Genomic DNA, 22658 nt, shown 5'->3' with positions numbered 1-22658 from the left:
CAACATTGACACTCTGTCTGTTCAGATGTGTCCATAGACTATAGCATGCTCCAACCACAACGCAGCAGCGGATCCACCTGGCATGTGGAGCCCCGTTGCTACTAAGATGACAGGAACACCGAGACATACCCCCGCCTAGCGGAGTTGGGATCGTTGTTCGTAGACTTCGCCGCCACCACCCCGAAATGAGGGGTCCAGCACTCCCTGTAGCTTGCAGTGGCTGAGGTGAATCCAGCTGAGTCGTACAGCGATCTTCACTGCGGTGGGGGAAGTCAGCAAGACTTGGAATGGTCCCTCCCACCATGGCTGGCCCAGTTCTTTCTTTTGATGACCTTGATGTAGACCCAGTCTCCTGGATTGATGGGGTTGTCGACCTGTGAGGAGGAAAGATCAGGCGGCAGTAAATTTGCATTTGACACATCCTTCAGCCTGAGTGCCCTGATCATGCTGAGCTACCTATGTTCTCCGTCTGCTTTTTGCAACTCTTGTAGTCAATTGTAATGCCTTTTTGAACGAGGCAGATAGGAGTGTTTGAAAGAAGAGTTTGAGCACTTCCTAATGATTCCTCCTAACCAAAGACCGTTCATGACAGGGGCTTTCCCATTTATTGCCTCCTGTCTTAAAGGAGATTCCCTTTTCCATGCCGTCTTCTTCCTAACACGTTCGCACCCACACAGGTTGTGCACATAAACGCACACACACCGAGCGCGCACCCAAGGCTCAGATGAACAACAACAGCCTGACACAACTTTACAGAGATTACGCACAAATACAGAACACACAAAGGTATTCCATACATCCCTCATGTAGCTTCTTTTGATAGAACCTCCTATTGGTAACTGTATAGTGGACCGTTTAGCATATAATCCCTTACTCAACTCCCTTACTTCTACTTTTCCATGTCGGTGCAGTTGTAAGTGACCCCCATTGCAGTCAGTCTTGTTAACTGTCGCCTTGTGCGATCCTATGCATGATCGTGTGAAAGTCAAAAATTGAAGGTATCCAACTTTCTGACCACCCAAACTCCACTGTGGTGCAACGAACTTACTATTTTAATGAGTAGGTACATTGAGCAACCTAGCTTCCTCTTGACTGAATTCACTTTAGTCTAAATGTCCTATTCTAAAATTTATATACGTAATTCGACCTCTACTTCTTAAGCCTGACGAGCCAAAATATCAGATGTCGCTCTTGTTTCCTACCGTTTTAGCCTATTTGTCCTATCCAAATCTGTTCAGTCTCCGATTATGATGCTTTTCTCTGTAGCTTTACGCATTATTTAATTATTATCATTATTATTTTTTAACAAATCTCCTCAGTTCTGTCAAACTCAGCGCACAATGAAGCTCCTGTTCAGTTTGACCCAAGCTTCACCAAATTTAGCAACGCCACAGCAAGGAGTGCAATTTGGCCGTCGGACATTTCAAGTCCATATCTTTTGCCGCACCTCACCCTCTCAAGTTGGTGCTCTTTTGTTGTTGCTTCAGAGCCAACCCATCCATCACTCTCGAATGAGTCCATTGTTCAAATGAGTCCATTTTCAACATTGTGAGTTCCTCCGCTTCTCACTGTCTTTTCTCGTCCCCGAGGATGTCGTCTTTCCTCTGGAGTGTACTTGTACAACAAGTACAACAACAGTCTTTCCTTGTCCTTGCCAAAGGTCATAGGTGCCTCAAAGCCAAGCACCGTTTCATAGTCGTCCACGGCTGCAGGCGGAGTCTCGGGATCGAGTTTCAGGGATCCTGGCACTGAGAGTGACAGACTGGGACATCAAACTTGTAATCAAATGTAGCTGCTGCCATCAATTCGCTAGTAACGTTTGTTTACCAAACTTCAAATTCTCCTAGTAACAGCAATCTCGTCGTTATATTGTAAGTCCTTTAACTCATCCTATTTTCGAGCTACGTTTTGTCTATAGTTCCAATCTAATGGAACAGTACATTGTCTTCAGTATCATTATTCAAAATTAACTCAACGAGGTCTGCGTTCCACATCTAGCTCTGATCTATGTCTTGACCTCGCAAACGTTATTACCTGTGTCATGCTTGCTCAAAAATGTGACTTAGAATATAGTGCTGTAAATTTCCAATCTCCCTGATCAAATTGGATCCCGCTTCTTAGCTCTTCTTTCTCATGCTCCTGTTAGCCTGCAATTGTCCAAATCAATAGTTTTCTTTTAACGGTCTTTCTTTTGAACCTCTAAATCTCTCGTGTTGCGAACCTATCTACACCAGGAAGGGTCTTAAAGAAAGGACCAACAGATTACTCCCAATATCTCCTCATTATTTATGAGTTAGCCTCCCTTTCCTCACTCGGGTGCATATCTTGTCAGTTGTTAATGGAGACCAGATGTCTCGTGCCAATGAGATCAGGCCCAAACAATCCCGCAGGAACTTGACCCAAAACATGACCCGGTCACACTTAGGCTTACTAGTGAGATATACATTGCATGATACCAGAATAGAAATTTACCACAGTATGACACCAAATGTATTAGAAAATCCATATGTCGTAAAGTGTTGTATTACTATCTTCCACTATCTGTCCTACTCACTCCCTCCTTCTGAGGCTTGGCAACGCCCATGCCTCACACCTTGACAAACCTTTTGGGAGAATGTGTTCTAGATATAAACCCATCATCAATTAATTTGATTTTCTTTCCAAAACGCTCCTCAATTTCCTAGTTCACACATCTTCTGCATGTGTTACTGTTTTTTTTTTTCTCTAGTTAATTATTAATCCAAAAGCTACATTTTTCATTTTAGCATTTAACTTACTCAAAATCACTCTTTCATCAAAGTCGCTCTACTAATTTTCCATAGTAGTCGCCAACAACTTCAACCATTCAACCTGTATTTTCCTTTCATTCAGGGAATCATTCATCAATGCTCATTTACATCTCACACAGTTTCCAAAAAGGAGTCTATCACATTGGTCTCCATTTATCCAAGCTCACCACACAACATTCATATACAACTCAGGGTTCCTGATAGAACAATCCACCAATCCAAAAAACTCAGCTCATAAAAACTACTGGCAAATTAATCTGAACTTTTCTTTGTTTTTAAATTTAAAGAACTCAATCTCCCAGATTTAGTTCGCATATAGAGGATTGTATAAATTTATAACACCATCAATTAATTATTCCTATTAAACGTAGCATTGCAATGTCTTAAATTCACAATTTTGCTTCTTCCAATTCCTGAAAGCATGTTCTGTCGTTTTTTTTTCAAATTTCTCATGAGGGCTCGACACTTAACATGCACTAGTGTGGATCTACTTCTGCTCGCAAACACATTTCTCTCTTTTCCTCTCATTTTTATCTTTCCAAATCGTTTCTGTTCTGCGGTGCAAATTGAATAGACCACAGTCTAGCAAATTTCTTTACACTAAAAGTTTAGCCAATCTTCATCATTTTAACACATGCACAGCTCTCGCGCGCGTAAGGTAGGTTCCAGCACCAATGATTCGTCACAGGCTGGCCATTTCCTGTGGTCGATCATGAGCTGGTCCCTCCCACACACACGAGGACAGCACATTCTAATCTTTCATTTATCTTCTAGAAGCAAGTTGCATTTATTTACCACTTGATTTGCAAATTTTAACTTTAGTGTACACACACAATTTGATACCTGGTAATTTGTCGTTGGGCATACAAACAGCATTGTCATACTTCTTGTATGGACAGGAGCTCTATGAATGTTCCAATAATCTGACAATGACATGTTTTGCTGTCATATGGGCATCTATTCTTTCTTTCTCTGTATTAGCATGAGCGGTCAAAGGAGAGGAAGCTTGTCATGCTGTAAATGTGACTTTTCCTCTGCCTCTTCCTCTGCCCCTTGACTGGCACCGCTTTTTTCTTTTTTTTCTTTTTCTAAAACACTCTCTTGACCAGTGTCCACGTTTCCCACAGTTCCAACAGTTGTCAGAATCTGATGGGGGTTTTGAATTATATGGTGGCCTTCGGCCTTGTTGGTCTCTAACTCTTCCTCTCCCCTTTGGGAACTTTGGAAGAAGATCGTTGTATCTTCATTTAGATCATTATCATCATCTAGATGAAATACATCAGAACTTTTGCCTTTTTGGATCACTTTTTCAGCATGCCTGTCCCACTGCATAGTAGTTGTATACAAGTTTTGCGCATGAGCGGAATGCCTCCCTTGCTCCTCTGCTTGCGCTGCATCCGGGACAGTGCGCCTGCGCACTATGGCCTCGTTGTCTTCCAGCCTGACAAACATAGTCGCAGCCTCATCACTTTTCAACTTTCTGTCTTTTGTTACTTTTCAACTTTCCTTGTACTTCATACTTTTTCTTCCACTTCGGCATGTATTGCATACAATTAAGAAATCTACTCGCCATGAACTTCTCATCTCCTTCAAGAGCTAGAGATTTATCGTTCCTTTTTCCCATCTTAATTTTAGTTTTTCCAGTTTTTTTTTTCAATCTTTTTATTTTCTTTGAGGATCCTCAATACAGCTTTAAATTGATCTTCCAACAAATTACTAGCCTGTGTTATTGCCGTCGATCAATGCTAGAACTGCTTTTTAGTCAATTTATCCTACCAGTCACACTCAACCACACAACTTTCATGCATACAGCTTGGAAAAACGGACAAAAAAACCCAACAAAAAAAGAGTCTACGCCCTTCTTCAAGCAAGAAAAAGCTCTGTTTTTTCTTAGCCCGTTCCTTCCACTGGGACAAGAATCCCAGCTGTTTCTTAGCTTGGAAAAAACAAAGCCGTATCTCTCATAGCTCGGACAAACCAAAGCCGTATATCTCGTGCACCTTTAATTATTTACGCGTTTCATAGCTCGAACAAATCAAAGCCGTATCTCATAGCTTGGACAAAAACCAAAGCCGTATCTCATAGCTTGGACAAAAACCAAAGCCGTACCTCATAGCTCGGACAAACCAAAGCCGTATCTCATAGCTCGGACCAACCAAAGCCGTATCTCATAGCTCGGACAAACCAAAGCCGTATCTCATAGCTCGGACAAACCAAAGCCGTACCAGCTCTTTTTTTCTTTAACTTACGTGTCTCCTGGTTCGTTACACTGCCGGGTCCCGTCAATCCACCTCTGTCAGACGAAGGCAGACTTAAGATGCTGGCCCAGCGAAGAAGTTCTCTTTTCAGGACTTTCTATTCCAGGTCCTCCTAATGGACGCTGGCTTGTCGGCAATGCAGCACGTCTTCCTCCGTCAGCCAGATGGCGGGTATGAGGGTCCCGGGTTTCGGCACCAAAATGTTAGTGGTGGTCACTCTAACTTATTTTGCAAGAACAACATGGGAGACAATTAAATCTTTTCGGCCACCTGCAGGCGGAGAGTCCATTCATCACTGTGCGTACAGCAATGATCGAATGACGTCTGACTCTCGCTTCCCACAAGAGCATCTTTATTACGAGAAAAAGGGTGGGGGTGACAGTGGACTGAATAGACAAGTTAAAGCCCTTGACCTCTAGATTAGCAGAGCAGGGGATGTTTTACGACATTGTGTAGGATGGGACAAGCTAGGTTATTTATTACTGGTTACACACCAACATAAGCATAAAACTAATCTACCTAGGTTATTTATTACCGATTACATACATTCCAACATAATCATATGATCAAGATAGTTTTGGAAAACCCTGACAGTGAGTATATACATTTCATTGTTACTACTTGTTAGGGTGGTGCTCACTCTAACTTATTTTGCAAGAACCACACAGGAGACAAGTACCGTACATTCCGGACTATAAACCGCGACTTTTTTCCCAAATTTTGAACCCTGCGGCTTATAGTCAGGTGCGGCTTGTATAAGGATTTTCTTTCGTGATTTTTGTGATGACTTGATCACTTTTACACACTGCGGTATCGTGAAGAAAAAAACAACAACAAAAATACTATTTTGAAACACTACTATGGCTGCTGCTTATTCTGGCTGTGTTGCTTGCGACTATTATGAGCTTTAGTAGGAATGCACGCTAGGTGACCTGCGTCAAAGGGCTCTAAACCCTTCGTCACAGGCAATGTTTAGAAAGACATGTTAAAGTATGTTATTAAAACTTTAAAAAGGCTTTCTGTGAATGGTCTTTCTCTGTAAAAAAATGCGTGTGCACGTGCGGCTAATAGTCCGGTGCGGTTTATATAAGAAAAAAACTAAAATATCCCCCAATTTTAGCTGGTGCGGCTTATAGTCCGGTACGGTTTATAGTCCGGAATTTACGGTAAGTCCTTTTAGACACCTGCAGGTGGAGAGACCACTCGTCGCTGTGTTTACAGCGATGGTCGAATGAGATCTGACTCAGGCCTCATCAGGTGCATTTTTATTGAGAGAAACAGAGTGGGGTTGAAAGTGGGGGTGTGGGAAGACAGGATGGGGTGAAGCCCCTGGCCTGCTGATTAAAGCATAGCAGGGGATCCTTTACGACGTAGTGTAAATAAAGCAACTTTGATTGCTTCCTCTGCTAGTCAATCAGTTGAAAAGATCTTAGCACTTTGTTCTACTACTTTTGTTAAGACACGACAAGCTAGGTAAATCATTACTGGTTACATTCCAACATAATCATACGATGAAGATATTCTGCAAACCCTAAGACTACTGTCCACTGTTGTGCCGTTTGTCCGATTGCGGTTTGCTTCATGTGCGCGCCATTTGATTGACAGGTCCGGCGCGCTCCTTTAAGTTTGCCTCGCATCGTACGAGCAGCGTACATGCATCACTACAGCCGTTACGCAGCGGCACGGCGACTATCGGTCGCCAGCAAATGTATTTTGTTGTTTCGATGACGTAGGTATGGTGTGTTGCCGAAAGTATTTCATTATGGTTATTTAGTATAGCGGAACAGTTACGCGCAGTTAGTTATGCAATGTGTGCCGTCTACTAGTGTTGTGTGACGTCAGAAGTTGAGCGTTGACTTACGTGCTGTATTTCTGTCTGTTGCAGAACCACGCTCACACACACACACACACACACACACACCCACACACACACACACCCACACCCACACACACCCTTCACACGCTTCTTACAATAATCTCACACACAAGAATCACATTCACACACCCAAAGACTCACCCATGTACACTGCACACACCTGCTCTCACATCCTTACGACCAAACGTGTGCCTATACCCTTTTGACAGTTTGCCTGTATGCCCCTAAGAGCCTCAGTGCCTGTTACTTTTTTGCCAATAATTCAGTAAAGCAATCAAAACTGAACCCCGTCTTCCCTCCTGTGTTCTGACCGACACCCGGGGGGCGAAAAGAGCATAACCATCCGAGCCAACCCCCTATACCAGGGGTGTCAAACTCATTTTTTTTGCGGGCCGCATTGTAGTCATAGCTTCTTTCGGAGGGCCATTATGACTGGCAACCCAAATAAATGTATGAGCACCTCATATTATATACAGTAAAAGCTACAAAACAAACAGACAAATAACTCATTTTCAAATCAGACGAGTAAAAACTGGTCAAATATTTAAAAAAAAATGTTACTAAAAGTGAAGACAATTTGCAATCCTAGTAATGACACACAAATATGCACCATTTGTCTTTGCGGGCTACATAAAATGATGTGGTGGGCCGTATCTGGCCCCCGGGCCTTGAGTTTGACACCTGTGCCCTATACAGTCCTCAGGCTCCCCAACAATAGCGGTAGCAGTTTGCATTATTTTATTGCAATGTTTTTCCTTATTCAGATTTGTTTCAAGATTACAGTTAGACTTCACTTTGATGGTTAATGCAGCTATTGCAATTTTGTTGTTTTTTCACAGTAGATTGGTTTATTTACATTTCAAAAACCAGAAGCCATTCATTTACAAATGTGATTGCACTTTAGTTTACATATTTAAATGTTCATTCATTAAGATGTGATAGACAGTTTTTGCATGATTTGAATGAGGCAAAATAACGTGCTTTTTCTCTCGAATATATTGTTATAATCATTTGTTTCAGATGTAATCATTTCCTGTATAAGAATTAAATTTGGTGTTCAAAAAGTCTTATTTCAAACTTGAGTCTTGAAAAAGAGGGGGTTGTCTTATAATCAGGGTCGTCTTATATTCGGGCCAATACGGTATTACAAATGAGTTTAGGGGCCCAGTTAAAAGGTGTCTCCGGTTACCTTTTCAAAGTACTCTTGAGCAATAACTGCACCCAGTGGCTCCTGATGCATTTATTGATCCCAAGATGGTTCATATCTGTACAATGACTATAAAATTCTCCAAGAATTCAACAATTTATCTGTTGGTCATTTAAACGCAAGTGTAGTTTCTGAGGGGGGGCGGTTACTGGGTTGTTCTCCCTAAATACCGTGTTTTTCCATGCATAATGCGCAAAATTTAACTAATTTATTCTCCTAAAATCTGGGGCGCGCAATATGCATGGGTTAGGGTTAGGGTTGATGCGATGGTGCAATCCTTGATGGTGTGTTATTGTCAAATATTGTTTCTTTTTTTAATCTCCATCGCAAACCGGATATTATACGGAGGCCGCCATTACAGATGCGCAGAATGGATGCGCGAGACACGTCAGCTATATAAAGAGCGAGAGTTCAGTTCTCTACCTAAATGCGTATTACAGGTAATATTTTATTTCACAACACTTTGCCTTGTTCCTTTCTTCTCTGCTGTTCGCTTCAAACACGCTCCATACGAACACAATGCACTCGTATCAGACGCTTGCTCAATCACCTGCTAGTTTGCTGTCACAATGTACCCTACACAAATCCGAAAAATTTCTTCGCTATCGAGTTTGCTAGCGCATGTGCAGTGATACTGACCGGCAGAATAACATCCGGTTGTTCCCAAAGAGGATCTTTTTTCTTAAATAATTTTACGTTTACGGACTTAAGTAAGAGTTTAATTTGGGTGCGTATCATACATGGGTACAGGCTTTTTTCCAGCATCGACATGCCATTTTTAGGGTGCGTATTATGCACGGAGGCGCATTATGCATAGAAAAACACGGTAGGCCAATTGTTGATGCCCCGAAACACCACAGTAACAGCTGTTGTCTTTTTCAGGTTCCGCCACAGGAGAAGTCAGCCCAGTGGAAAGATCTTGAAGCTTGTCTTGCAAATAGAGCAGCTGCAGTAAGCGATGCGGGAACAGCTCTGCAGAAAGCTAAGTAAGCAATTTTGTTTGACCATCGAACAAGCTATTTGGAAAAACCACGGCTAATTGTATTTGTCCTATAATTTCGGTTGGGTTTTGTCATTGGTATAAGCCAAAGTTACAAGTTCCGCTTACGCAAACTGATTTATTTTGAATTGTAGAGTATATTTTGTTTGGTTTACTTGATGTCCAGGTGTGATAGAGTGAAGTAAACCCTCGTCACAAGGATGCCGTGCAGATCTACTTGCAATCAGTGAAACTGTGATATAGAGACCACGTTTTTTAACAACAGACTTATAATTCCCACTTATAGTTCCCACTTGTATAAACACATTTATATTGTATGCACCTCTGGCCAGTTTTGCACAAACATATTTTGCCGCGTCAAATTATCAAATGATTAAAATATATAACCGTGATAGTTTTAATTTTTTTCTCCCCTGAATTATCAGAACTTTCCTGTGGTTTTTAAGCTCCCTATCTGAAGCCTTGTAAGATGGAAGACAGTTGGTGTCATCGTTGATCTTAAAATGGAAAAAAAAAAGCTTTGTTCACACTGCAGCTTTTTTGCCCATATGCAACTCATATCAGATTTTTTTTTTATTAAAGGGACGATAAAGCGAGCCAACATTGGCACTTATGTGATAGAGTGCTACAATTCCCCCATGAAAAAAAACTCAGAGAAGAGATTTAACGGCATTTTGGAACACAAGGGTGGTACATTTACTGACGCCCATTTTTTGGGTGGAGTTTGCTTGATTTGACACATCAGCCTGACCTCATCACGGAAGGAATGCTGACACATGAACAATTTGGCTCACAAAAAGCCTCTCAGAACGCGTCGTGTTTGCGTATATTGTTGACTGGTGAAAGGCAATAGACAGACGTGCCAGGGCACTTCAGCTGCAGAGAACCTGCTCATTTATTGCTCTTAAATCAGTCACAAAGAGGTTAATCCTTGTGATATGTTGAACTAGTCATATGTTCAGATGCCTCTGTAAATTTTGATGCCAATTGATAGCTGTTTCTGTAAATTCTAAATGATAGTCTTTACAATGATGTCCAATGGGGAAATTGTGATCGCTTCCTTCCATGACGTCATCAACCAAGACATGGACAGGAGAAGTGGGGCATTCATTGTTCTCATTGTTTCATTATTGCTCCAAAATGAATGGATAAAATAGAAAATGCAAACTTTTTTCATTTTCCTGATTAGAAGAAATACATGAACTGGGCTCGTGAAAAATCAACCATCCTCGCTTTACCCTCCCTTTAAGACAGTTTGAACGTCTCAATTCCTATGTTGGTTTATGTATTTTCTTTTTCAAATCTGAACTAGGCCATTTTTATATGTAGTCCTGGATCAGATTCATATCCAATGTTTTTCAATGTGACCACAGTCACACAAAATCCAAATTGAGCATAAAGAACTGCGGTGTGAATATCGCCACAGAGTGTTCCATCTGAGAATACATGATATTACAATACAAGTAGCTAATCCGAGCACAAGAGATTAAAAAGAGTCTTCTTAAATTACCATTATTTTAGATACTCATTGACTTTCCATTGCATTTTAATTTTCTATATTGTACTGTGCAGTTAGGTGCCTTCCAGAGGAAGAAAAACAAACACTGAACGGCAGCATTGCAGCGATTCACTGTTTTCAAATTGTATCTCTTTTGACAACTTCAGTTGTTTACATAGTAATTTACCAAATTATCCATATGTTAATATAAGTATTCTGTTTTTTTTATATTAATTTAATAAAGATAACATAGGACACTTAATAATTTAGTTTAAAATGAGTTATTATGATTTTGTGTGATTTTACCAGTCTTACTATTCCTCTCTTGTTGTAGCGAGGCCTTGGACAATCTCAAGTCTGTCATTGACAAATCCAAGGAGCTGAATGTCCCTGCTGTCCGGGCCCTCACGTTAGCAGCAGAAGAGAATCTCCTTAAAATGGTGGTGGACTTAGATAAAGTGGTCAACAAGGTAAGCGTATCTGTTCAGACGTTAGTCAAGTACTAACATACACACCTTGATGGAATTGCGATTTAAATTACCACCTTATTCAATATTAAATTATCTGCTTGATATTATAAGCAACATTCACTTTCTTGAGTCTATCCCAACTAATTTTAGTGCATGTAGGCTGTGAGACAGAGTAAAACCTGGACAGATTGCCAATACATTATAAATCATTCATCATAAATTTAAACCTCAAGTTAATTGGAAGTCTTTAGTTATCTTAAAGAGCCATAATCATACTAAATTACTATTATTATCATTTAGCTTTTTTGTGCTTTCTTTTGCGCTAATTCCTTACCAAAATCATTCCAAACAAGTGCTGCTTCATTCACTATATGAGCTTTATTTCCACGTAATTTTGAGATGTCTTACTTTGTGAGTGGTCTTGAACACACCTCAAGTCTACTGGCGTGTGAATACAGCGGAGCGGTTGTAGTGAACTCAACGTCTTATTCTGAGTAGCCACAACATATTTCATTAAAAAAATTGCATCACCATTGTGCTAAAGGTAAGAGATTAGATAATCATGCACATACACGTACACATGCAACTACAGCTGCCTTTTTCAATTCCCATTTGAATCCAAAACTGATCAATCATAATCACGTATTTCAATGAGATGAACATCTTGAAGTGTTTTTTTCTCAAAACTAATAAAATAGATTGAAGTTGCCAGTTCAACTATCTAAACTTTAGGTAATCCTAATATTTAATGTACAGTTTTTGTCCCCTCAAGTTTCCCTCTAACTTTTTTTTTTCTTTTGTTTCCCTATATTTATCCTACCATTCTCTTTCTTGTGCTTTTGACTATTGGATAGGTGCAGTCTGCAGAGTCAGAAGCTAAGATCGTCTCCCAGTATGGTGAACTGGTAAATGAAGCCAAACTGCAATTCCAAAGAGAAGTGAGCAGCCTTACTCCAGAGATTCAGGCCAACTGGAAAGGACTCAGTAAGCCACCCAATCTGATAACTGTAGTAATTTGATGACCATATTATAATTTCAGTTTTATTGCAATATTCCAATAAGGAACGTAACCAAAATGTATCACCAAACGTATGAAAACAGGTTTTATACTGTGTTAAAAAATAAGGAAAAGATGATTTAACGCATGCAAATAAAATTAATTTAAAATGAAGACGGGAATGGGCGGCTCAGTGACGTACTGGGTAGCACGTCCGCCTCACAGTTAGGAGGGTGCGGGTTCGATTCCACCTCCGGCCCTCCCTGTGTGGAGTTGGCATGTTCTCCCCGGGCCCGGGTGAGTTTTCTCTGGGAACTCCGGTTTCCTCCCACATCCCAAAAACATGCTTGGTAGGCCGATTGAGCACTCCAAATTGTCCCTAGGTGTGAGTGCGAGTGCGGATGATTGTTTGTCTCTGTGTGCCCTGCGATTGGCTGGCAACCGGTTCAGGGTGTCCCCCGCCTACTGCCCGATGACGGCTGGGATGGGCTCCAGCACGCCCGCGACCCCCTTGGGGACTAAGCGGTACAGAAAATGGATGAATGGATGGATGAAGATGGGAATGATTGTACAGTTAAGCCTCACTTTTACATGACTTTCTGTCTAACGTGGTTTCGTCATTGACCAAAATTCATTTTGTTGTAAATACATTTTACTGCTAACCTTAAAAGATTTAGAAAACAACACGCAACCACCACAGAGACGGTGATCGGTAAGGGCTGCTTATGCTAATAGAAGAGAACGTCCCTACATGATCACTATCCCAAATGGTTAGAAACTCAGGACGTGGACTAAAGTGATGCATCTTTGAGAAATCCTGGATTTCGCAAGAAAGCAACAGACTAAAGCTGTAAAGCAAAAGGACATCATGGACTATTTTAAACATGGAAATTAAAAATGACTTTTGGGATTTGGAAATTTCCCGATACACTATGCGTGACTCTGAACTTTCTCTATAACGTGGTTTAAGGGTTAAGGCGCTTCCCAAATTCTGGACCCCAAAGTCCACGTAAAATCGAGGCTTAGCTGTATTCGCTAAGATGAGTCAGATGATTTGAGTAACACATTTAAAACCCAGTCACTATAAAGCTAGACTATGGGAAATATACAGTGGGGTTACAAATTCCAGATTCCCGGTTAAGATGTTTTTCATGAATAAATTTAGCGATGCAGGCTTTTTCAACACGTTTTATTTAGGTTTTCAAAGTTGTCAGCCTTTTACGACTCTTGCTATTACTGGAAAGATTGTTATACACAGTACAAGATCCAAAAATTTAAAAAAAACTTTGTGTTTTTGTATGTGTGTGTTAGCTGGTAAGCTGTCAACAGATGACCTGAATGCTCTAATTGCCCATGCACATCGTCGCATTGACCAGCTGAACCGAGAGCTGGCTGAGCAGAGAGTCAGGGAGCAGATCCATATTGATGCAGCTCTAGAGCAGCAGAAATTGGAGCACCTGAGAGTGCAGGAGGCAGCTGTAAACACATCCTTGCAGCACATCAAGGAGGACGCGCGACTTGAGCAGGAGAGGAAGGTACCAAGAGACTGCTTCTGCGTTCTTTTGCCATCATCAGAAATGGATGGATTGCAGTAAATAATTGTCTGTTTCTTTAGCTGTCAGAATTGAGGGAAGTGATGGAAGCAGAGATGAGGACTCAACTTCGGCGTCAGGCAGCTGCTCACACAGACCATGTTCAGGAGGTCCTCAAAGTGCAGGAGCAGGAACTGAAAGCAGAAGCTGAGCAGGTTATTGAGCCCAACACATGATTTGCTTAGAAATTTAATAGGGGTGTAAATCGCGGGTTTTGTCACGATACGATATCATATCGATACAAAGCCACACGATACGATATTTGCCGATATCTTAAAGCCTGCTGCGATTCATTCACGATACATCGCGATATAGTGCTCTACGATCGATTTTTATTTATTTTTTAATAAAAAATATAGAACAATATCCTGATTTATAACAATTCATACGCAAAATCAACAAGGTACTGCAAACTCTTTATTTAGGAAATTACAAGAGTATTGTAGTATACAAAGTGCTTATTTTAACACTGAACTTTGATGTCGTGTTTTTTCTTTAAATGTGCGGCGAGATTTGTGCTCCCTGAATATTTGATCACCGCATGGGAGGATTTACAAATTGCACGTGTCTTGTCCGTTGAGCCATCTTTTCTTTGGAATCCAAAGTGCTTCCAAACGAATGACTTGAAGCCTAAAGGGGAGCAAATTTCCTCGTCTTTTTGGACACTAGCCATAGCACCAGCCCAGGAGCCGCGTACTAGTTGCCGACTCCCCTCTCACGTGCCTGCTCTGCTCACAACACAACACGCGCGCACTGCCCCCGGAAAGAGGAAGCAAGCAACAATGAACTGGATTTCAAAATAAAGTTGCGTCTAATGTCCAAGGTCAAACACGGCGATATAAATCGATGTTTACGTTTAGCATCGATGCCAATAAATCGTCGAGCATTATATCGATTAATCGATGTGTATTGATGAATCGTTACACCCCTAAAATTTAACACTTAAACTATTCTCGGGTGTGTGCTGACTCTGATCTAACACCAATTAACCTCCCCAGTTAAAAGAAGGGCGCGCAACAATGTTACTCAAGTTTATTTTTACTTTGACTCTTGAAAATGTTTTTTTTTTTTTTTAATCGAGCGGAGAAGTTTTGAAATAAATTTTGTCATCACAAAAACATGATGTTTGAGCAGGGGTTATATCCATTCACACACACACACACACACACACACACACACACACACACACACACACACACACACACACACACACACACACACACACACACACACACACACACACACATCTGCTGTGACTATTCTAGGGCTGCATTTAACGATTCTTTTAATCATCACTTATTTTGTTGATTAATCCATGAATCGGATACATCAAAACGTGTTAATTTCCATTCCTTTAGTAAGAATTAGAACATAATTTCAGATTGACAATTAAAAAGTGCAGAAAATGTACAAGCATTATAATTCAATTACCAGTTTGGTTTTGTAACATGTCAGAAAATAAGCACAGATGTTTATTGATGCTTTTCACGAGTAAGGACAGATGATTGAAGAAGCTAATCAGCCTTTTTTCATGTAGGCCACAGAAATCTGATCATGTTTACTGTTGAGAAGCTTAAAGTCCAATGATTTGGACATTTTTTAAATTAAAAACGAATACAAATGATTGGTTGATTGATTACCAAAGGTTATTGATCATATTTTGATAATCCATTAGTCGTCGATTAATTGCCTCACCCTTTAAATTACACTTGTTTAACATCGAAATGACAGCAACGTGATAGTGTATTTCTCTAATCCTGTATTCTCCATGGCCCTAACCTGTCACAAAGGCGGGTTTGGCAATATCATTGTTGTTTTTGCTTATATTGCTCCTTGTCTCCATATCAGTCCTGAATGCCCTTGTGTTGTCCTTTTAGGTCCTAAGCGGTAAGCTGCTAGAACAAGAGACCCAATACCGTCAACTGAGTCAGGAGCAACTGGATAACTTTACTCTGGATATGAATACTGCCTATGCAAGACTGAAGGGAGTGGAGGAGGCGATAGACAGTAAGATTCTCTCAACGCAAGATTTGCACGGACAATATGAAATGATTGAATGATTTTATTTTTTTGTTCACAAGGTCAGTCGGCCAGATTTAAAAATCCTGGTCTAAACATCTATATTGTTTGAGCTTGCCTCTACATCTTTACTAAGTTGTCTGCTATATACTTAATTGCATTTCAGGAGCCTCTGATGTTAGTGCCAGCCTTTGTTGCACCTGCACTGACATTTATCATCTGTGCAGGCCATGTGGTTGCAGAGGAGGAGGCTCGAAAAGCTCATCAGCTGTGGCTCTCTGTGGAAGCGCTCAACTACACCTTAAAAACCGCTGATGCCGGTTCGCCCACTAAGCCATTGGAAGGCGCTGCTCAGGCTGTGCGAGACAGCTGCCATGACAATGAATTTGCTTTGGCTCTTGCTTCAGCCCTTCCACAAGAATCGCTGCAGCGTGGCGTGTACAGCGAGGCCTCTCTCCGAGCCCGCTTCCATGGTTTGCACTCACTCCTTCGCAGGGTTGCCCTTATTGATGAGTCTCACAACTCCTTGTACCAGTATTTCCTTTCCTACCTGCAAGCAGCACTTCTGCTTGAGGCAAAACAGCAAGTCCCGCCTGCCCACCTAACCGCTGAAGATTTAGACCCTTTCAAGCTCCTTTCGTATGCCACCTACTGCATAGAGCACGGTGATCTGGAGTTAGCCGCTAAATTGGTGAACCAACTGACAGGAGAGGCTCGGAGAGTGGCGGAGGACTGGCTGAATGAAGCCAGACTTACTCTGGAAACCAGGCAGGTGGTCAGTTTGTTGTCTGCTTATGCAAATGCAGTGGGGTTAGGAACCACCCAAGCTCCATAGGCTTACCGTCTGACTAAAAAGAAGGACACTTCCATTAAAAAGTATCAAATAATTTCCTTTGCCACGCTCGAAAAGTAATAGCTTGCGTTCTGCTTAGGGGAGAGATTTTTAGTAGTCTGAGCACACATAAACCTAATGATGGTTTATCAACCCAAAAAACTCATGGGTTGTTTAAAAACACTGTCACAATGATTATTCAACAAACAAATAACTGATATACCCACTCAGTCTGGTGTTATCTGTATAAACCCACTTGAACCAGGTACTTATTTTTGGCATCTTTAATTTGTTTTTTGCTCAAGAAATTGTAATTCATAAAAATATCATATGAGCAATCTGTTTGCATTTTATTTTTGTCAATAATGCACTTCACAAATAAATCATGAATAACAGGTGGAATTTGTTATTCTTTTTCTTCTTGGATTTCATAAAAACATTCTTTTTTTTTTTAGATTTAACGCAATTAAGTATTGTATACGTATGGGGAGAGACTGGTGTTAAAATGATTCATAAAAACACATCTGCAATCTTCACGTTTTTTGAGATCCACAAATACATTTGTGAATTTACAGTTATTTTTATTACGTGACCATGTATGATATGTAAATATTTAATTGTGTGTGAATTGTCAAATATAAGTTTGTGGAATAACGTACACGCATTTATTTTAACACAGACATCACGCAGTTTCAAGAGAATACAGGGTCAGATATTTGTGTTGAAAGGCCATCCCTCGTCCGTCTGCAAGGAGGCAGTATTTCTGTGTCCATTGAATTAGTGAGTCATCTCCCGTTTGTCGCTTACCGTAATTTTCGGACTATAAGTCGCTCCGGAGTATAAGTCGCACCAGCCATAAAATGCCCAAAAATGTGAAAAAAAACGTATATAAGTTGCTCCGGAGTATAAGTCGCATTTTGGGGGGCAATTTATTCGACAAAAGCCAACACCAAGAACAGACATGAACGAGCAACAACAGGCTAAACGATACGGTATGCTAACGTGACAAACACAAACGAGGAGCTGAGAACGGGCCTGACGTAACATTCAGTTATTTAAAAAAAAACATCACATAAATAACACGTTTCTAAAACCATCTGTGTCACTCCAATTCATTAAATCCATCGATCGTCCTTTGTCAACAATGCCGTGTGCCGCGCCGCAGTCCAAATTATTCCACAGGCCCATACAACGATATATAAACTATATTTTAAATAACTATCACATAAACAACAATATTATCAAACCATTTGTGTCACTCCAAATCATTAAATCCATCGATCAAATTTCTCGTCCTTTATGTCATCCTGGTGACAGAGGACATGTCCAGAGGATATAACACTTAAAAGTGTTAATTACTTTATTTGATTTTTTCTCTATTTTTCATGTTTTGAATTAGAGATGCACCGATCCGACTTTTTCAGTTTCGATACCGATACCGATGCCGTGACTTTGCGTATCGGTCGATACCTGATACCGATCCGATATTATGGTTGACTTAACAAGCTACATAACTCTACATGTGGAACAGAAAAGACCAAAGGCAATGGCATCAGGCAGACTACACAGTTCTTTGCTCTAAATTAGGGGTGTCCAAACTAACGGTCCAGTTTTTATTGGCCCGCAGCAAATTCTGAAAACATAATTGAATATGGCCCGCACAAGAAGCTTGAGCTCAGCTTCTCAGTTTCCACACTAGATGGAGCCCGGCACACAAAGCGTTTAACGTCCCATTAACACCCCCCCGGAAGAGAAGCGAACACGCAGCGTTTGACATCCGATTAGCCTCCGCCCCCCCCCTTCCCCCCCATTCGGGAGAGAAGCGGACGCGCAGCCTTTGACGTCCCGTTAGCAACCCGAAGAGAAGCGAACGCGCAGCCTTTGACGTCCCATTAGCAACCCGAAGAGAAGCGAACGCGCAGGGTTTGACGTCCGCTTAGCAACCCGGGGAAGAGAAGCGAACGTTCGCTCCATGTTTGCGTTTGTTTAGAAAACTCTCGTGGCGTGCGGCACACGTGCTGCTGACGTATGACGTAGCCCGCGTCCTAATAGATTAAGGAAAATATCGGCTCGCAGATCGGCTGCATTTTCCGATACCCGATCCATCTATTTTGTTGATATCGGGGCCGATATCCGATCCAGATATCGGATCGGTGCATCTCTATTTTGAATATGTTCAAGATAAAGGTATCAAAGCATGTGAAGTGATCAATTATACTAAAAATAACATGTGGTCAACTATACTTGTAAGTGATGTGTTAATGATCAAGTAAAAATGTGTGAAAAAAAACATATATAAGTCGCTCCTGAGTATAAGTCGCCCCCCCACCCAAACTATGAAAAAAAACGCGACTTGTAGTCCGAAAATTACGGTAATTAAAAATTGGTAAATGAAAAACAGAAAACAAGCCAAATTTGTGTGTATAATGGGGAATTTGTGTTCACTGCATTCTACTAAGAGCTTGTGGTGATCTGAGATGTTTTCACAAACTAACACCGTTTCAATCCTAAACAATTACAAAAGAAACGAAAATGTATCCTGCTGCCATCAGGCTGATAATTCATTTCAACACCTTTTATCCTGTTCCACGTCACGGGTGATGTTGGAGCTATGTAAGTAAATCTGTGCCATCAGATTTTGAATCTGAATATGTACTTGTATACATAGGGACATACTCCCTCCCCCATACCTCAAAGAACTCCTTGCCCCAAAACCTGCCACCCGAAGCCTCCGCTCATCCACTTCACACCTTCTCCACATCCCAAAAACCAAGCTGCGCACCATGGGCGACGGGGCCTTCTCCCATACAGCCCCTACACTGTGGAACTCCCTACCCGACCCCCTAAGAGCACCCCAATACACTGACTCTTTCAAAACCGGATTTGAAACTCACCTCTTTACTTTAGCATTTCCGTAATTTCTCTCATATCCTGGTTGTCGTCCAGTTGTTTTATACTTGTCCTTGTTTTGTTTTCTTGTTTAGCACTTTGAGATTCCTCCGAATATAAAGTGCGTTATAAATATAATTTATTATTATTATTATTATTACTTTGAAACTGAATTTATAAGAATTTTTTTACCATCGAAATTCCCAACACTGATTTTTCTTACCATCGATATTCAACATTCTGTCGCAAAAATTCAGCTTAAAAAAAATCGTCTGCTAAAAAAAATCAGCTCAAAAAAATCAGCTTGAAAAAAATCGCCTGCAATCCCAGTCTCTGTTCAAGCAATTTCCAACCAATCAGGTTTTGCCCCACTGGTCACGTGTCACTGCAACGCTTTAAAAACAAACAAACACTAATATAGCTGAAACAAGTATACAGCATTGGTATACAACAGGGGTGGCCAACGCGCGGCTCACGAGCCGCATGCGGCTCTTTGGCTGGTTTCATGCGGCTCTTTTACGTTCATATCAACATTTGTGTTTATTTTTCGTGCGTATTTGCTTCGCTTGAGTTCAATATGGTATTTTGGTCAAACGCGCATGCGCGTGAGGTGAAATCCCGCAAAGGAGGAGGGACAAACCCATTTGAGGAGTGTCAATTTCCCTCTCAGAATGGCAAGGAAAAAATGCACAGCTAAACGAATATGACGATGAACACAGGACTTTTTTAACAGAGTTAAAGTTTTTTGTTTCGAACGCAATCGCAAGCCATTCTGCATGATATGTCGGACGTCATTAGCGCATTTAAAAGCTTCAAATGTTCAGCGCCACTTCAGCTCACTTCATGCCAATATTGTTAAGGACTTTGCAAAAGGGACTGAATTTCGCAAGCACAAGTTTGGACACTTTGAAAAGTCAGGCAAAAGAATAGGTACAGTTTTTCAAAAAAATTAAAGCACTCAGAGACTGTCACACTTGCATTGTTTCAACTGGCTTGGAACATTGCACGGGCTAAAAAGCCATACAATGAAGTGGAGTTTGTTAAAAAATGCCTCAGTGACATTATTGAAATCTTGTCTCCTGAAAACGACAAACTAAAACGAATGGTCTGTCCCGCCACACACAGTAAGTGAAAAAAATTATGTTTTTGTTTGTGGAATTTGTTGAACTGAGTTTGTCTGTGTGAGACAATGCACACAATTGTTTCATTGTTGAAAATGTGGTCTTTGGTCTGTGGTTTTAGTACTGTAGGAGTCAATTTGTCATTATCATGTTGGTGCGTGACATAATGTCACACAATAAATTTGGCTGAGCAGACGTGTGTGTGTGTGTGTGCGTGCGTGTGTGCGCGCGTGTGTGTGTGCGCGCGTGCGTGTTTGTGTGTGTGTGTGGGGGGGGGAAGTTCATGTGTGCTCATGTGTATGATGTCGCTCTTTGCGATGACACTGTAAAAAATGTGGCTCTTAGTATCTGACTGGTTGGCACCTCTGGTATACAACAATGAACAAAGTACAAATTACCGTAATTGTCCAGGTATAATACGCCCCCATGTTACGCACCCTAAAAATTATTTCAGAAAAAAGATAATCTTTGGGAACAACCGGATGTTATTCTGCCGGTCAGTATCACTGCGCATGCACTAGCAAACTCAATAGCGAAGAAATGTTTCGGATTTGTGTAGGGTACATTGTGACAGCAAACGAGCAGGTGATCGAGCAAGCGTCTGATACGAGAGCATTGTGTTCGTATGGAGCGTGTTTGAAGTGAACAGCAGAGAAGAAAGGAACAAGGCAAAGTGTTGTGAAATAAAATATTACCTGTAATACGCATTTAGTCAAAGTCTGCTTTATTGTCAACGCCTTCATATGCCGAGACACACAAAGAGATCGAAATTACGTTTTCTCTATCCCACGGTGACAAGACATATTACACGATAGACATACAAGTAAACAACGCAATATAAAAAACAAGAAGGCACAAACAATAAATTAATAATAAAAAACCCCAAACAATTTAGGTAGAGAACTGAACTCTCGCTCTTCATATAGCTGACGTGTCTTGCGCATCCGTTCTAACCATCTGGAATGGCAGCCTCCGTATGATATCCGGTTGTTTTGCAAGGAAGAATGGGCAAGAATTCCAGTCTCTCGATGTGCAAAACTGATAGACATACCCCAAGTGACTTTCAGCTGTAATTGCAGCAAAAGGTGGCGCTACAAAGTATTAGCGCAAGGGGGCCGAATAATATTGCACGCCCCACTTTTCAGTTTTTTATTTGTTAAAAAAGTTTTAATTATCCAATAAATTTTGTTCCACTTCACGATTGTGTCCCACTTGTTGTTGATTCTTGACAAAAAATAAAACTTTTATATCTTTATGTTTGAAGCCTGAAATGTCGCAAAATGTTGAAAGGTTCAAGGGGGCCGAATACTTTCGAAAGGCACTGTATATATACAGGTGTGTATACATGCAAAGTACAATACAATATATATATGCAAAATACGTCCCGTGCAAAATACGTCCCGTGCATAATACGCACCCTAAAAATGGCATGTCGATGCTGGAAAAAAGCCTGTACCCATGTATAATACGCACTCAAATTTTGACTCTTAAGTCTAAACGTAAAATTATTTCAGAAAAAATATCATCTTTGGGAACAACCGGATGTTATTCTGCTGGTCAGTATCACCGCGCATGCGCTAGCAAACTCGATAGCGAAGAAATGTTTCGGATTTGTGTAGGGTACATTGTGACAGCAAATGAGCAGGTGATCGAGCAAGCGTCGGATACGAGAACATTGTGTTCGTATGGAGCGTGTTTGAAGTAAACAGCAGAAGAAAGGAACAAGGTAAAGTGTTGTGAAATAAAATATTACCTGTAATACGCATTTTGGTATTTGCTGATTGAAACTGCTAATTAAACTGTGAATTGAAACTAATAGGTAGAGAACTGAAGTCTCGCTCTTTATATAGCTGACGTGTCTTGCGCATCCGTTCTGCGCATACTGTCATGGCGGCCTCCGTATGATATCTGGTTTGCGATGGAGATTAAAAAACAAACAATATTTGACAATAACACACCATCAAGGATTGCACCATCGCATCAAACGATGTGTCGTCAATTATGAATTTTACTGACTAAGTATGTTGGGCAGGATGGCTGAATGCGATGCGCGATTGACAACAAACAAGAAGAAAGGTGATTTCAAGTTTTATTTCGAGGGAGATTTTCT

General features: G+C 40.9%; 1 protein-coding gene across 1 annotated transcript in view; it reads left to right on the top strand.

Moving 5' to 3' along the window:
- Positions 1 to 16933, top strand: part of immt (inner membrane protein, mitochondrial (mitofilin)) — a 32682-nt gene extending 15749 nt beyond the window's left edge. The window contains exons 8-14 of the mRNA XM_061290223.1: positions 9013 to 9116; positions 10963 to 11098; positions 11953 to 12082; positions 13407 to 13630; positions 13711 to 13842; positions 15565 to 15694; positions 15934 to 16933. Of these exons, the coding sequence (XP_061146207.1) occupies positions 9013 to 9116; positions 10963 to 11098; positions 11953 to 12082; positions 13407 to 13630; positions 13711 to 13842; positions 15565 to 15694; positions 15934 to 16541 (1464 nt within the window). The 3' untranslated portion in view covers positions 16542 to 16933. The remainder of the gene's footprint in view (positions 1 to 9012; positions 9117 to 10962; positions 11099 to 11952; positions 12083 to 13406; positions 13631 to 13710; positions 13843 to 15564; positions 15695 to 15933) is intronic.
- The last annotated feature ends 5725 nt before the right edge of the window (positions 16934 to 22658 follow it).

Source organism: Syngnathus typhle, linkage group LG1 (genome assembly GCF_033458585.1).
Source record: "Syngnathus typhle isolate RoL2023-S1 ecotype Sweden linkage group LG1, RoL_Styp_1.0, whole genome shotgun sequence".
NCBI lineage: Eukaryota > Metazoa > Chordata > Actinopteri > Syngnathiformes > Syngnathidae > Syngnathus > Syngnathus typhle.
Note: the sequence above shows the minus strand (reverse complement) of the source record. Positions and strands in the feature narration are given on the sequence as shown.